Source organism: Oryx dammah, unplaced genomic scaffold (genome assembly GCF_014754425.2).
Source record: "Oryx dammah isolate SB20612 unplaced genomic scaffold, SCBI_Odam_1.1 HiC_scaffold_7, whole genome shotgun sequence".
NCBI lineage: Eukaryota > Metazoa > Chordata > Mammalia > Artiodactyla > Bovidae > Oryx > Oryx dammah.
The window spans coordinates 14,411,183-14,425,724 of NW_024070191.1; the positions used below are offsets into that span (position 1 = coordinate 14,411,183).

General features: G+C 37.4%; 1 protein-coding gene across 2 annotated transcripts in view; it reads right to left on the minus strand.

The window, feature by feature from the left end:
• Nucleotides 1–1,764: 1,764 nt before the first annotated feature.
• Nucleotides 1,765–14,542, minus strand: part of CFAP97 (cilia and flagella associated protein 97) — a 28,920-nt gene continuing 16,142 nt past the window's right edge. For both annotated transcript variants that reach the window (XM_040243059.1, XM_040243060.1), the window contains exons 3-5: nucleotides 12,288–12,553; nucleotides 7,381–7,531; nucleotides 1,765–6,270 (exon numbers count right to left, since the gene is read on the minus strand). In XM_040243059.1, the coding sequence (XP_040098993.1) occupies nucleotides 6,140–6,270; nucleotides 7,381–7,531; nucleotides 12,288–12,553 (548 nt within the window). In that variant the 3' untranslated portion in view covers nucleotides 1,765–6,139. The remainder of the gene's footprint in view (nucleotides 6,271–7,380; nucleotides 7,532–12,287; nucleotides 12,554–14,542) is intronic.

The window sequence follows — 14,542 nt, forward strand, 5'->3', positions numbered from 1 at the left end:
TCTGCACACTCTGTTCTTGACCTGCCTCCTCCCCAAGCTCTCCCACCTTCTCACTCCTGCCTCCCCGATTTAAAAAAAAAAAAAAATTGGCTGCCTTGTTCTACTCCAGTAGCTAAGGTCTGAGTTTTGCCACATCCAAGGTTACATCCATCTTAATCTAGCAGTTGTCTCTGCCAACAGAAAAGGCCAACAGAAAGCCTCTCAAGCCCATCTCAAAGCCAGGTCACAAGTAGGGTCATTAGGGGCCTTTGGATACGTGTCTCATTGGCTTCCTATCCTAAAGGTGATCTGAAAAGTCCAAGCTCTGCTGCTGATGGAGAGAAAAGAGGGCAGGCTAGTAGGACAAATGCTTCTGTGGAGTGGCTCTCCAGAGAAGGCCCGCCCTAAGTTAGCGCAGGGGGAGGAAGGGTAGGGGGGTTGGGGAGGATATGGAAGCAGGTGGGCAGTGCGAGCAGTGGAGGACCCCTCGGCCCTCTCTGGCAGGAACAGGAAGTGGAGAAGAGGATTCAACATTTACTCAATGGTGTGATTATCTCCCTTCTGCGTGTGACCCACAAGTCAGCCTCCCTGCTTCCTGCGAGTGTTAACCTCCGTGGCCTCAGGAATGTATGTATAAGGAGCCTGTGCAGTCAGCCTTCACCCCAGCTCCTTAACGACCTGGAGTCCCCAGGCCCCTCAACCCTGGACAGGCAGCACCTCCTTGAACTGCCCTGTCTTTTCAATCCCCTCACTGAGGGTCCATTCTCCCAGGAGGTGTGTGAAAGTTGTGGAGATGCAGCTGGAAGGCTGAGAATTGGAGCGTGATTCTGAGAGTGTCTTGGGGGTGGGGAGGGAAGGGTCACACCTCTGGGTGGCCTCCCGAAGCAGGAAGAGGGAACCAGGGACAGGGCAGCCCCTGCAGTCCTGGAGGCCGGCTTTCAGCTATCTCATTCCTTTAGCTGGATATGGGAGACTGGAGATTGTGAGCACCCCTGCTGCCTGCTGTCAAAAGCAAAAGTAAATCTCTGGAAGAAAATACCACCTAGAGCAGGAGTCAACAAACTTTTTCTCTGAAGGGCAATGTAGTAAATAGTTCAGGCTGTGTCGACCAGATGGTCTTTGATAGGGCAGCTCTGCCCTACTGCAACAGCACCCTGGACTAGACACGAATCCAGGGTGGCTGGTCTGCAAAACTTCATGTACAGACACTGAATTGTGCACTTCTTAGAGTACTGACATGTCACAAAATATTCTTTTGATTTTAAAAAATACTTAAAAAGGTAAAGGCCACAAAAATGGGCTCTGGGCTGCTGAATATGGCCAACAGGCTGTAACTCTGTACCCCGATCTAGGGCTTCAAATTTTTCCTATAATTTTTCATATAAACATAACCAAAACCACAAATATAACTCTAAAACAGCCTATAAAAATACATTCTAAAGAGCCACAGAGTAAAACGTGAAAATCAGAAGAGATATTCAAAAATGTTTTGAACTTGATAAAAATGGGGTCTTCCCTGGTGGTTCAGTGGTAAAGAATCTGCCTGGCATTGCAGAAGACTCAGGTTCGATTGCTGGGTTGGGAAGATTCCTTGGAGGAGGAAATGGCAACCCAATCCTGTAGTATTCTTGCCTGGGAAATCCCATGGACAGCGAGGAGCCTGGCAGGCTACACTCCTTGGGATTGCAGAAGTCAGACATGACTTAATCACTAAACAACAAAACAACAAAAATACCATGTTATCAAAACTTGTGGGAAACAGCTAAAGTTATGCTCAGAAGAAACTTACAGCCTTTGATGCATTTATTAGAAAAGACAACAGCAACATTAGAAAAGAAGGGCTGAAAATCAGTGAACTATACGTCCATTCCAAGTTTTAAAAAATGACAGCAAATTAAGCCCAAAGAATAAAGCTGGAACTAAACAACTTAGATAACAGAATTAGTGAAAAAGAGACACCCAACAATGCTAGGTGAATTGCATATCTAAGTGTGAAAGGTAACATTTCCAGAAGGTAATAAAACAGCATTTTTTCAAGTCCTCAGGTAAATGAAAATTTATAAAATCCAACATTTAAAAAAGTACTAATCATGCAAGAAAAGACCGACAAATCGGATTCTGAAATAGAGACACAGAACATTAAGACTGTATTATGGTGGTTCCAGAAATATCTCTAAGTGGATTAAAACAGTCAGCAGAATTTTAAAACCAAGTACAAATTTCTGCTATAATGTAGTCTCATTTGCTAGAGCTCAAATATACTACCAGCAGGAACTACTCAGTAATTTACTCCAGTGGCACTATTGTTATTTAACCCTTATCAAAAAAATTCATAATGGTTTAGCAGCAAGTTTTAAAGAGAGTATTTCTTATCATTCATAATACACACTATACATACGGAATCTTGATGTGAACTTTAAAAAAACAGTCCTTCAAGCTATAAGAGTGTCTATTGTATTCAAGCTATAAAAGAATGATTTCCTAAAGGAAATCAATCCTGTATATTCATTGGAAGGACTGTTGCTGAAGCTCCAATACTTTGGCCACCTGATACAAAGAGCCCACTCGCTGGAAAAGACCCTGATGCTTGCAAAGACTGAAGGCAAAAGGAAAGGGGGGCAGCAGAGGATGAGATGGGTAGCTAGCACCATAAACCAATGGGACATAAATTTGAGCAAACTCCAGGAGACAGTGCAGGACGGGCGGGCCCGGTGTGCTGCCATCCATGGGGTCACCAAGGGTTGGACATGACTTACTGACAACAACACTGTAGCAACATAACAATTATGATGTGGTTTAAAGAGATGATCAAGAATGTAATTTTAAGCATTTTCCCACATAAATATCATACTTCCAAAGATATAAATAATTTAATATCCTCTTTCCAATTTCATTCTCACTACTTCTTAGTCATGGAGGCATGTAAAAGTTATTATTCTAATTTTTACAATGGGAACAAGAAGATAGTGCATTTGAGAGACAGACATAGGACCAAAACTCAGTTATCTTTGACTCTTTTCTTCACTGTGCCAAGGATGAGTTCTTCATGCCTAAAAGACACTATAGTAGACTGGGAAATTAAAAAAGAATGTTGATTTTTAAGTTTTTTACTATCTTTATTCATACAAATAAAGTAGTCAGGAGCATTAAGCACATTTTTTTGGATGGTTTACAATCATGTATATAGGTTCCAACTTTGGCATTTAAGATATTAAACATTTTATGAATTTAATTATTAAAATAATAGAGTAACTTAAACTTGTATCCCCAACTTTACATTGGTCATAATACTTTTCATAGTGTATAGGATTTGAATTTGAAGATGAAAGTACACACACATATCCATCCCAGTGACCTCTTTTTAAAGTTACCTAGATGTCCATTTTGGACATTTGGGTTAATGGGCTGAAAACAACTGCATTACACTACATTTACAAGCAAACGAGAAAACTTTTATTTGGGGTAGTAGCTAAGAAAGCAGCTTTTTATGGAGACTGAAAAAAAAAAGGAAGTAGGGGAAGTATGAGAGTAATTGCTATCCTTAGGAAATAACTTTAATAATTCAAAATTTTTCATAGGATCTTATTAAGAAGGATGCAATACCAGTATAACATTTAACAGACATGAAAGTAACTCTCAATAAGAACCTTGCCTAGTAATTGCTGACCTTGGATGAGTATCATTTCTAGTTGCACGTGTAAATCTTAAAAATATATATCTTAGGTACAAGTGACCCAAATATAAAGCAGTGCTAGACAGTTCACATTTTTTATGTTCTTGAAAATGAAAATAATATGCTTCTGATTTCTTCATAAAAATATCCCTTAAATCGTAACAACTTAAAAGGCATCTTGACTTACATCAGAGAATGTCACATTTTTCAACCCCTATCCCTCTACTTATACTTATCAGTGTAAACTAATCATGACAACCATTGTAAATTTCTCTTTGAAAAGATAAGTATTGTTGTTCTTTCTGACTTTTGCTTCAAGCTGAGTCCCTGTTATCAGTAATACTTAGACGAAACTCCCCTGCCTAATACTAAAAACTGAAGGCATTCATTTAGAATCTAAAATCAAAGTACAGAGAGAAAAAAAATTTTAAGATCAAAGAAAAAAAAAAAGTACAGCTTTTATGTATAAAATTAAAATTGTACCATATGGCATATGACATATGGCAGCAAAGACTATATAAAGTGTATTCAGAGACTAATGCTATTACATAAAAGGATTCTTTTCCCCCCTAACAACTTAAAAACCAACTGAATAAAATTGGCTAACTCACTCACTACTGGGAATATATTCAAATGCTGAATTTTAAAATTTAGCATTATCTTACCTCTCCTTAAAGACAGGTTGTTACACAAACATCAAAAAGTGCAATAAGTTAAAAAACAAAACCTTGATTTAGTACAGCTAAAGTTTATAAAGTAAAGCACTAAGTGATGTAAAAACCTATACACCAGAATATCAAATAACAACAAATGAACATTATAACTCAAGGAAAGCAGCAGAAAAATCTTACGGTCAGGTTGTTTTCCCATGAATTTTTTTAACCCCATTCTCCCCACCCTTCTCAAGCCCTACCTGAAACAAAATCTATCAATACAAACTAAGACCAAGACATTCTGAATTGGTGTTTAGCAAAATGCAGTTTGGCTTACCGCTGAAGGTATTTAAGAAAGGTTAAGTTTGGCATACACACTACAGAGCTTGAGCAACCCAGAAAAACAAAAAACAAATCTTACTGTGTTTACAGATCAAAAATTCACACTAAAAAAAAAAAAAAAGACAGATTTGGCATTTAATATAGAAACTTAGCAATATATTTTAATGCATACAGAAAAGGCCAGTAGTGAAAACAGTGATAACCAGAACGGCAGAAGCAACATGACCAAGATATACTTCGTTGTACAAGAGCCTACAGATTGACAGAAAAAATACTCTGATTTCAAGAGTCAACTATATTACACCCTACTCACACATCACTAATTTCAAAAGGTCTTTGAAAGTGAAACTGGCAAAAATGGTATTTCCAGGATTCAATACAAAAGGCCAAAACAAAACAAAAAAATTGGCTGACATTTATAAAGTAGCCTCAACAAATACGGGATTTTTTCCTCCTTTATCATTCATATTTTTAGTTTTCTTTGTCAGCCTTTAAAAACAGTAGCTGGAGCTTCAAAAGGGCTGAGAACAATGCATTTGTTTCTTACGTTTCCTCTCACTTAAAACAATAAACGCTGAATACAGCAAAACCCATTAACAACACCCCTTAAAATGCTGTCCTGACACAACTTGGGATCTGCTTCTTGGTTCCTCAAGCTGGTGGTGCTCCTTTGCTAATTCAACAAATACTTGCTTTTGCTTATGAGGATCTGGTCCTTGGACAAACTATTCACAATGCAGGAGCGCTAAAGAAACCTAACTTATCAGAATCCTTACCTACTTCCCCTGAAAAACACAAAAGAGGAGCTTCTAAATTGAGCTTTCTAAGACTCACAATTTGAAGTGGTCTGGAATGGTTGATAAAATTTTTAAGATCTAACTCAGTGCACACTTCTATAGAGGTAGTAGGCACCTCTGGTGAATCACAAGGACTGCCCTAGTGCAAGCTTCTGTCTTCTCCTCAAATCTAAATCAGCGCCACCAATGAGAACAAATTTCAAGATCAGTTTCATAATAACTATCTTACAATCAAGGTATAAGTCACACCACCCAAGTTCTGAAGCAAATAGAAAACCAAGTCAGTCAAGAGCTACGCTCACTGTATAAAACTTACAGAAAATGAAAACAAAACAAAAACACATTAAATGAGAACTATATAGCTAACATTTTGGTCCAACGTGCAGGATGCTATCACAACTGCTTCATCAGTCCGACAGCTGAACCAGTTTCTATGTTGAGAAAAGACACAGGTATACTACCATTTCTCTACGAAATATATACATGGCTCATATAAACACCTCCTCGCAGGAAACACTGATTTTTATATTAAACTGTCTTTTTGAAAACCATTTTGCCTCAAATTACAAGTCACTATTTGTACACCTGAAATTGCTTAAACCAGTATTTAGATGTCTACACAGAGAATGACAGCATTATACAAGAGCACTTCAACTAAGAATTGGATGAACAATGTTTAAAGTAAAAAGAGTTTTTTATAACCAAGCTGTACGGACATTTGGGGGCTTAGGTCTTAGCAACAGGCCACCACCAGTTTTGTCAAAATCAGATCGCTCACTCTTACAGCTGAGGCCACTGGTAGCACTGGATGTCCTGGAAGCTCCTTCTGAAAATAGACAAAGAGCAAGAAATTATCTGAACTAACTAAATACATAAATCATCATCTGATACACTTCCTTTCCTAATCTGAAGCCCAGATTAAAATAAAACTGCCTTCTCTATCTCACATGTGTTTTTAATAGTCTAATTCTATTCTCAACCAGGAATGTACTTCAGAATTCCCTGTGGAACTTAAAATAACAAACATAACCAAACTCTATACAAGGACATTTTGATGCAATAGATTTGGGGTGGGAGTAAGTGTTTTTAAAAGCCTCTCAAAGGATTCAAGTGGGAAAAATAAAATCTCTTTGTATAACCATTTATACATTTATTCAACAAATAATTTTGCACATTCAAGGCACGATATTAAGTGTGAGTTATTGGAATAAGATGCTGTCTTAGTCACTAACTCCACCAAGGAAATGATGCGTGGAGGATGAATGAATGGAATTAAACTAGTTATCAGAGTGTTTAAGACTACAAGTGGTTCCAACTTTCTGTTAGGACTAACTTTTACAGACTTTATAGCTTAGAACACATACATAAAGTAACAGCACAGACTTCTGTAGGGAAAGCGGTCTGGCCTTTCTGTGTGTTGTTCACTCCAACACTCAGCGGTCACTCCCACCTGTATTCTCTGGGTGTGTAACGGATCATATCCTGAGCATTAAGAGGGATTGATCTGAGGACTACAGATTGCTAATTCTTGTCTTAGTTACCGGTGAAGAAGCAGCAGCATGCATTAGGGCTGGAAGATACTACTGAAAATTCTTCACCGGCTAAAGAGACTGCTTTGGCAACTTTTAAACAGTCTATCTGTTTATTTCTTCCTTTAATAAACACACTGAATTTAAAAGTTTCTCCTCATTACCTAAGAGACTACTGATATTTTCTGTTGTTTAACCTCCTGGTTTCCTTCCTATGTTGCCATTATACGCTGTAAAAAAATGAAACCTGAAGTTAAGTGAACTAACACAAAACAAGGCATGCCAGTGAAGCAGAGCAGACTGCATCCCAGAAGTCAGCATGTAAAACTCAATCAGAAGAACCTAAGCCATATACTTTTAAAAGGGAAAAGGGTACAAACGTGCAAAACACGTATGCGTGTGCTTACTTAGCGAGCTGTACTGGCTGAGGGTGGACCTCACTCGTCTGGAGACTGGGGATGAGCTGAGATAACCCATGTTGCGGTGATAGTCCATCAGCTGCTCTGAGCGTTTCATGCCAAGTGTTGGCTTCACAGCTTCAAGCCTTTTCAGAAAAGCCTTCATTTAAATAAACAATTTAAAAGCAAACATTAGATAAATTGCAATTGTTTTTTAAAAAGGCAAACACTTTCTAGAGCCTGAAATTCACAAAATAAAGTAGAAAAGACTTCAAATCATGCGGAAAAGACATTTCAATAGTAATGTGGAAAATCTAAAAGTTTCTACCTGTCCCACAGCTAACCAAAACCACTATGATTTTAACAACTAATTGTAGACACAACTCTCTTGCTTGTCAGGTTACAATCTTAGAGAAAAGATGCTGTAAGTTGAAAAACATTAAACCTTATTTTTTCATAGAAATGACATTATGGGAGTAATAATGCTAAGAGCCCAGTGTTCAACCCTAGAAATGACCGTGAACATATGCTTAGAGAGGAACTGACATACATACATTTAAGAGCATGAAATAATGTCATTTCTTTCAGGGAGTAAAGTGAAACTATAAACCATACTATAGGAAACTATAAAGTACCCTCGTTGACCTCTTCTCTTTTCCTTCTGCTAAGATTATTCTTGCAATTTTTCTTAAAAACAGAATTCATATTGTGTCCAAATGAATATATGGAAACATGGTTTAACAAGAACAGTTTCAAATTTTGTTAATTAAAAAAATTATCCCCTTTTGAAGTAACAAAGTTCTAATACAGTTGGGTCTATATGTAGCAAGTACGCCCTCTACAGGAGAGGGCTGTCCTCTTCACCTGTTCTGCACAGCACCACTCCTTTTGCCTGGAGGCTTGCAGCCTCTGGATTGCTAAGGAGCTGATGTTAGGGAACTGGAACAAAACTGCTTTAGTCATCATGCCTGTGAGCCATGTGAACTGGTCTCTATCACTGGAGATGGAGCAAATGAAGGATTATGAATCATGAAAATTACAAAGTAATGGACCCTGGTTGTGCAGTACATTGGACACAAAAGTGGTGTGTGTGTGCACGTGTGCACCCTTGCATGTGTGTTTTGATTATAACAATCCGGCAAACAGGTTAAAAAGTGTATCATCTCACACTGAAGAACGATTTGAGCCAATGCGGCTCTATATAAGGGTTTGGTAGGTGGCTGGTTATACAATGAATACACAAAAGTTGATGGTTTATGAAAATAACCAATCAGAAAACAAAATGAAAAATGTCATGGCAATAACATAAAAAAATATAATTTTAAAGAAAACTAGAAAACCTTACTAAGGTCGAGTGTTAAGAAGGCTTGAGTAAACAGAAGGACATACCATATTTCTGGATTAAAAGGTAATATTTTAAGAGTGCCCAACACTCTGAAATTAAAATGTAAATTTAACACAATTCCAACAAAAATTTAATTAAAAAAATTTTATAAAGAAAAAATAATCAGCTATTTTGAAGAATAAATGCAAAGGACCAGCCAAGAAAAAAATTACAATATATAGAATTAGTTTTATTTTGCTTAATAAAGCAAATATTTGCTTAATAAAGAAGAGTTAAGCATAAATCTGGACAATTACTATTCCTTCAGTTCAGTTCACTCACTCAGTCGTGTCCGACTCTGCGACCCCATGAATCGCAGCACGCCAGGCCTCCCTGTCCATCACCATCTCCCGGAGTTTGCTCAGACTCACGTCCGTCGAGTCTGTGATGCCATCCAGCCATCTCATCCTCAGTCGTCCCCTTCTCCTCCTGCCCCCAATCCCTCCCAGCATCAGAGTCTTTTCCAATGAGTCAACTCTTCGCATGAGGTGGCCAAAGTAGTGGAGTTTCAGCTTTAGCATCATTCCTTCCAAAGAAATCCCAGGGTTGATCTCCTTTGGAGCCCCCAAAAATAAAGTCTGACACTGTTTCCCCATCTATTTCCCATGAAGATACGATTCCTTACAATAACATAATAATTTGTATAATAAATTATGCTTATTTCACCATTTAGCTTTAAGCTACTTTTTCTACTTCTTGTGAATTAAGCTTTTGATCCAGAGCTGCACTGTCCAAGGCCACAAGCCACATATTGTTACAGAACATTTAAAATGTGGCTAGTTCAAATTGAGACATGCTCTCAGTCTAAAACATACAACAGTCTTCAGAGACTTAGTATCAAAAAACGTAAAATATCTCTCAACAATTTTTTATATTTATTACATGTTAAAGTGTAATATTTTTTATTTAGTCAGATAAATATTATAGTAGAATAATTTCACCTGTTTCTTTGATGTTTCTAATGTAACTGTTAGGAAAATTTAAATTAAACATGTGGTTCACTTTATGTTCTACTGTTCTCGAGTATAACAAATAAGATCCTACTATGAAATGGAGAAAAATATTGCTCACATATACAAACTACTAAGTAACAAAGTAAAAAGAAAAAAATAGCAGTAATTTTGCACTGCTTATTAAAATAGCTCAGATGTACAATTGATATGGGGTATCATAGAAGCTGCTTGCCAGTTTTCATCTCGTTTGTATCTAGAATAGTCCCTAGACATTAATGGCTTCAACTTCTCAAAAGTAAACCCAAGTTTCTCAAAACAATAAATATAGAATTACTATATGACCCAGCCATTCCTCTCTTAGGCACACAGCTAAAGGAACTGAAAGCTGGGACCTGAAGAGATACCTATAGGGTAGCATTACTCACAATAGCCAAAATGTGCAAACAATCCAAGTGTCCATCATCAGATGAATGGGGAATCAAAATGTGGCATATATACATACATGGACTATTACTCAGACACAAAAAGGAATGAAGTTCTGATACAGGCTACAGGATGGACCTTGAAAACATAATGGAGTGAAATGAGCCAGAGACAAAATGACCTAAGAGTCTATTATTCTACTAATATGGAATAGACGGTAGAGAAAAGGTTGCCCAGGGCTGAGGGGGAGGGAGAACAGAGCGTTACTGTTTGGCACAGTGTTTCTGTACGTAATGATCAAAAAAGTTTTGGAAATAAGTAGTATTTACTCACAATTCACAACATTGTGAATGTAATTAATGTCACTGAACCAATCACTCAAAACAGTTAAAATGGCGAACTTCCCTGGGGGCGTATGGATAAGAATCCTGCCTGCCAATGCAAAGGACACAGGTTCGATCCCTGGTCCAGGAGGACTTCACGGGCCGTGGGGCAACTGGGCTTGTGCGCCACAACGACTGAAGCCTGCACGCTCTGCGGCCCGTGAGCCACAGCTAATGAGTCCCTGTGCCCTAGAGCCCGTGCGCTCTGCGACGAGAGAAGCTGCCACAGTGAGAAGCTCAAGCAACACAACTAGAGAGGAGCCCCTGCTCCCGCAACTAGAGAAAGCCCACATGCCACGACAAAGACACAGCCCCGCCAGGAGTGAATCAGAAATAAACATGGCAGCATGCACGTATCAAAATAATAATGAAGACGACACTGAAAATTTTAAAAAGTTAAAGTGGCAAATTTTGTTATGTTTACATATAACTTAAAAAAATGAATCATGTAATTTATCAGAACCCTCTGAACTGTATACTTTAGATGGGTATAGCATGTAAATTATACCTCAAAAAAGATGTTAAAAAGAAAAAAGTAATCCCAAAGCGAGGAAACCCGGATATGATTCTACCACCTGCTCTAGATATTTAACCATTATCATAAAATGTAAATGAATCCTGAACTTGCTAGAGTGATACGTAGAAAGTTACCATCTAGTTCACTACCCGCCAACCTCATTTCAACTTGTTCTGCTGTAATCTACTCCCTGCCATGTTCAGGGTAACTCTCTTGACCAATATTTTACTATTTTTTGCAAATATACTACCCTAGCTCACCAACTCTCGGTGTTAGTGATAGTAATAAATTCATAAGAGTTACTCTTACAAATTCAGGGTAAGTAGAACTGTACTGATGATGAAACATAATAAGGATGAATTTGGGGAATGGTTCTAGTAATTTTAATAACAGCTTTATCACTTATGTTAACTCTGGATGTATGTGTTCATTAAGAGTCTAACTTTAGTTGAAGATGCTACCTGGGCTTAAAATCTTGGCTCAGTCACTTGCTTAGCAGCTCCTTGTCCATGGGTTAATTATTTAACCCTTTTAGGTCTCAATTATTCTACCTGTAAGATGTGGATAAAAATAAAGTACGTCCCTGAAAGAATCATTGTCTGGATTCAATTAGCTAATATTTAGAAGACACTTGGAACGATGCCCAGCATTGAAAAGCTCTGTAAATATCAGCAATTATGAATTGCATTTTATAAAGAAAATGATATGCTATGAATAGTAGTTTAATGTGAAGATTTTCAACAGTTTCCATATATATATTTCTTAGGATATCAAAGGACTATTACTGTATGATTTTTAATAATCAATGTCTTTCATACATTCAAGCAGCAGGGCACCTCTCTGAGAATGTGTGTATTATTTAAAATAAATGATATATAAATTATTTTAGCTTTTGAGGATAAAATGAAGTAAAACAGATTTAGCTAGTGACTGAGTACTTCACAGAAGATGTATGTATCTAACCCTTGGACACCTTTTCCTATATTGCTATAGTAATTTAACAGATCTAGTTAAATAATAGACCTTGCAGTATTTTCATTTAATACCCCCTTAAAATATAGTTTCCTGGATTAAAAAAAAGCACATACTGTTACCTTCCAGGCTCATGGCTCGTCCTATATTTTATGCCATACAAACCTATTCCTACTTTTGTATCATTTAGAAAATTTGGCTGTATTGGGTTTGCTGAAAGTTGGGCTTACAAATCAGTACAAATGCACTTTATTTGATGACTAAAATGTTAATCAATCACTTACCAAATTTTCTCTTTCAATCCTTTGTTGTTCCCTCTGTCTGTTGAGAGCACTGTGATACAACTTAGGGGGAGGCCCAGTTGATCTTGGAATCATACTCTTGCTTCCTGGTTTCTCAGCCTGTCTCGACAGTTCTTTCAGAAGCCTCTGATTTTCTCGATCAATCTGCCTCACTTCCTCTCTTGTGAAAGAGTAGTTTTTCCTAGGTGCTACTGAAGGCTGATCAAAGTGATGTTTTTGTGGTCTCTTTTTATCTAAGTGCAGAAAAGCTACAGAAGTGAACAACAACAAAAAGTGAACAAAAAAAGGAAAAATGGCTAAATAAACAGCAATATGATGGCATAATGGTATATGCTTTAACTTTTATAAACGGAAACTACATTGATTCATGATAAGGGATGCATGGAATAATTTCAACGACATCCAGACTACAACTGGGTAGAAAAAAATACAGAGGCAGCTTAGAGGTTTATGCTCATTGGGTTCTTTGGGAATAAATGCTGTACACAAAACCATGAAAATATTTTAATAAGAAATGAACAAGGCGCTGGTTGTAGACTGCAGACATAATTTATGGAAAATGCTTTTATCGTGTTCATTCTATGTTCTCCTAAAGGAAGCTTAAAAGTTAGAAACCTCTGGTGGATTGCACTGACAGAATACTCAGTTGAGATGGTTTTTATTAGTCAGAAAGGCATCCCAAGTGGTGCACAAGATTCCATGTGCAACGCGGGAGACGTGGGTTCGAACCCTGGGTCGGGAAAATCCCCTGGAGTAGGAAGTGGTAACCCACTCCAGCCTTCTTGCCTGGAAAATCCCATGGACAGAGAAACCTGGCCGGCTACAGTCCATGGGGTAGCAAAGAATTGGATACAATTGAACGACTGAGCACACCGACACACATAATTCAAAAAAATAAAATGTTCTCAGCAATGCAAACAGTGGCCAGAAAATGGCAAAAGCAAACCTAGAATATTCTGAAACTTTCAACTTAACCTGAAAGAATTTTACTATATAAGACTTATGGTCTTGATATTGGCATTGTAACAAATACTTCTACTATAAAAGTCAAACTATTATTCCTGACTAGACATAAGCCAAATGAATACCTTATATAAAAAGAGCTTTTAATCAAGAAAAATATTTTGTATACTATGATTATCAAATGACATTTTTATCGACATGCTAAATTATCAGTATTTCATATTACTAGAACAGTTTTCAGCAAGTCACAATTATTACTGAACAGTTATCAGAAATTTCTAAACATATTAAGCTTGTTTCACCTAAAGTTTCTGCTAAAAATGAATGTATTATATCAGATTAACATTTGATATAATTTGGTACATTTGTTTGAACAAATTTGGTACATTTGTTTTAACAATATCTTTTTAAAGTAACCATTGTTTGTTTTAAATTAATCATTTATTTGGCTGCACTGGGTCTTAGTTGAGGCATACAGGATCTAATTCCCTGACCAGGGATTGATCCCAGGCCCCCTACACTGGAAGTGTGGAGTCTTAGCCACTGGAAGTCCCCCATTATTTGCTTTCAATATATCAGAGTACCTTTATGTTCATGAGGTTCTCATGGAAAGAATACTGGTGCTGTTTGCCATTCCCTCCTCATTGGAAAAGACCCTGATGCTGGGAAAGACTGAAGGCAAAAGGAGAAGAGGATGACAGAGCATGAGATCGTTAAGATAGCATCATGAACTCAATGGACATGAATTTGAGCAAACTCCGGGAGATAGTGAAGCTCAGAGAAGCCTGGCGTGCTGCAGCCCACGGCGCTGTGAAGAGTCAGGCACACTTAGTGACTGAACAACAACCATCTTGTTGTTGTACTTGTACTAAGCAAGTACACTCTTTTACTTGCTTAGTATTTTATGCTGTTACAAGCATTTTTAACCCCATTTAAAAATGTGACTGGTGCAGAAAAGTTAAATCCTTTGAGCAAGGTCACAAAACTGTAAATCTACATCTCAACGCTTAAACCAAAGACGATCAGAGATTAAGGAAACTTTTTAAAAAATTATTAACAGTGACTTCCTGATAGGAAAAATTAGGAAATTCATGACTAGTAATTTGTTGAAAAGCATACCAAACTAATCACAAAACCTGAATAGGAACACATTTAGAAGGAGATATATATAGACTATATATAATTGAATTATCTTACTTCCAAGAAATATCCATTTTGTAGAATTGAATAAGGTTTCTAGACTAATTTAGCCTTTAAAATTAAATTCTAGAGGG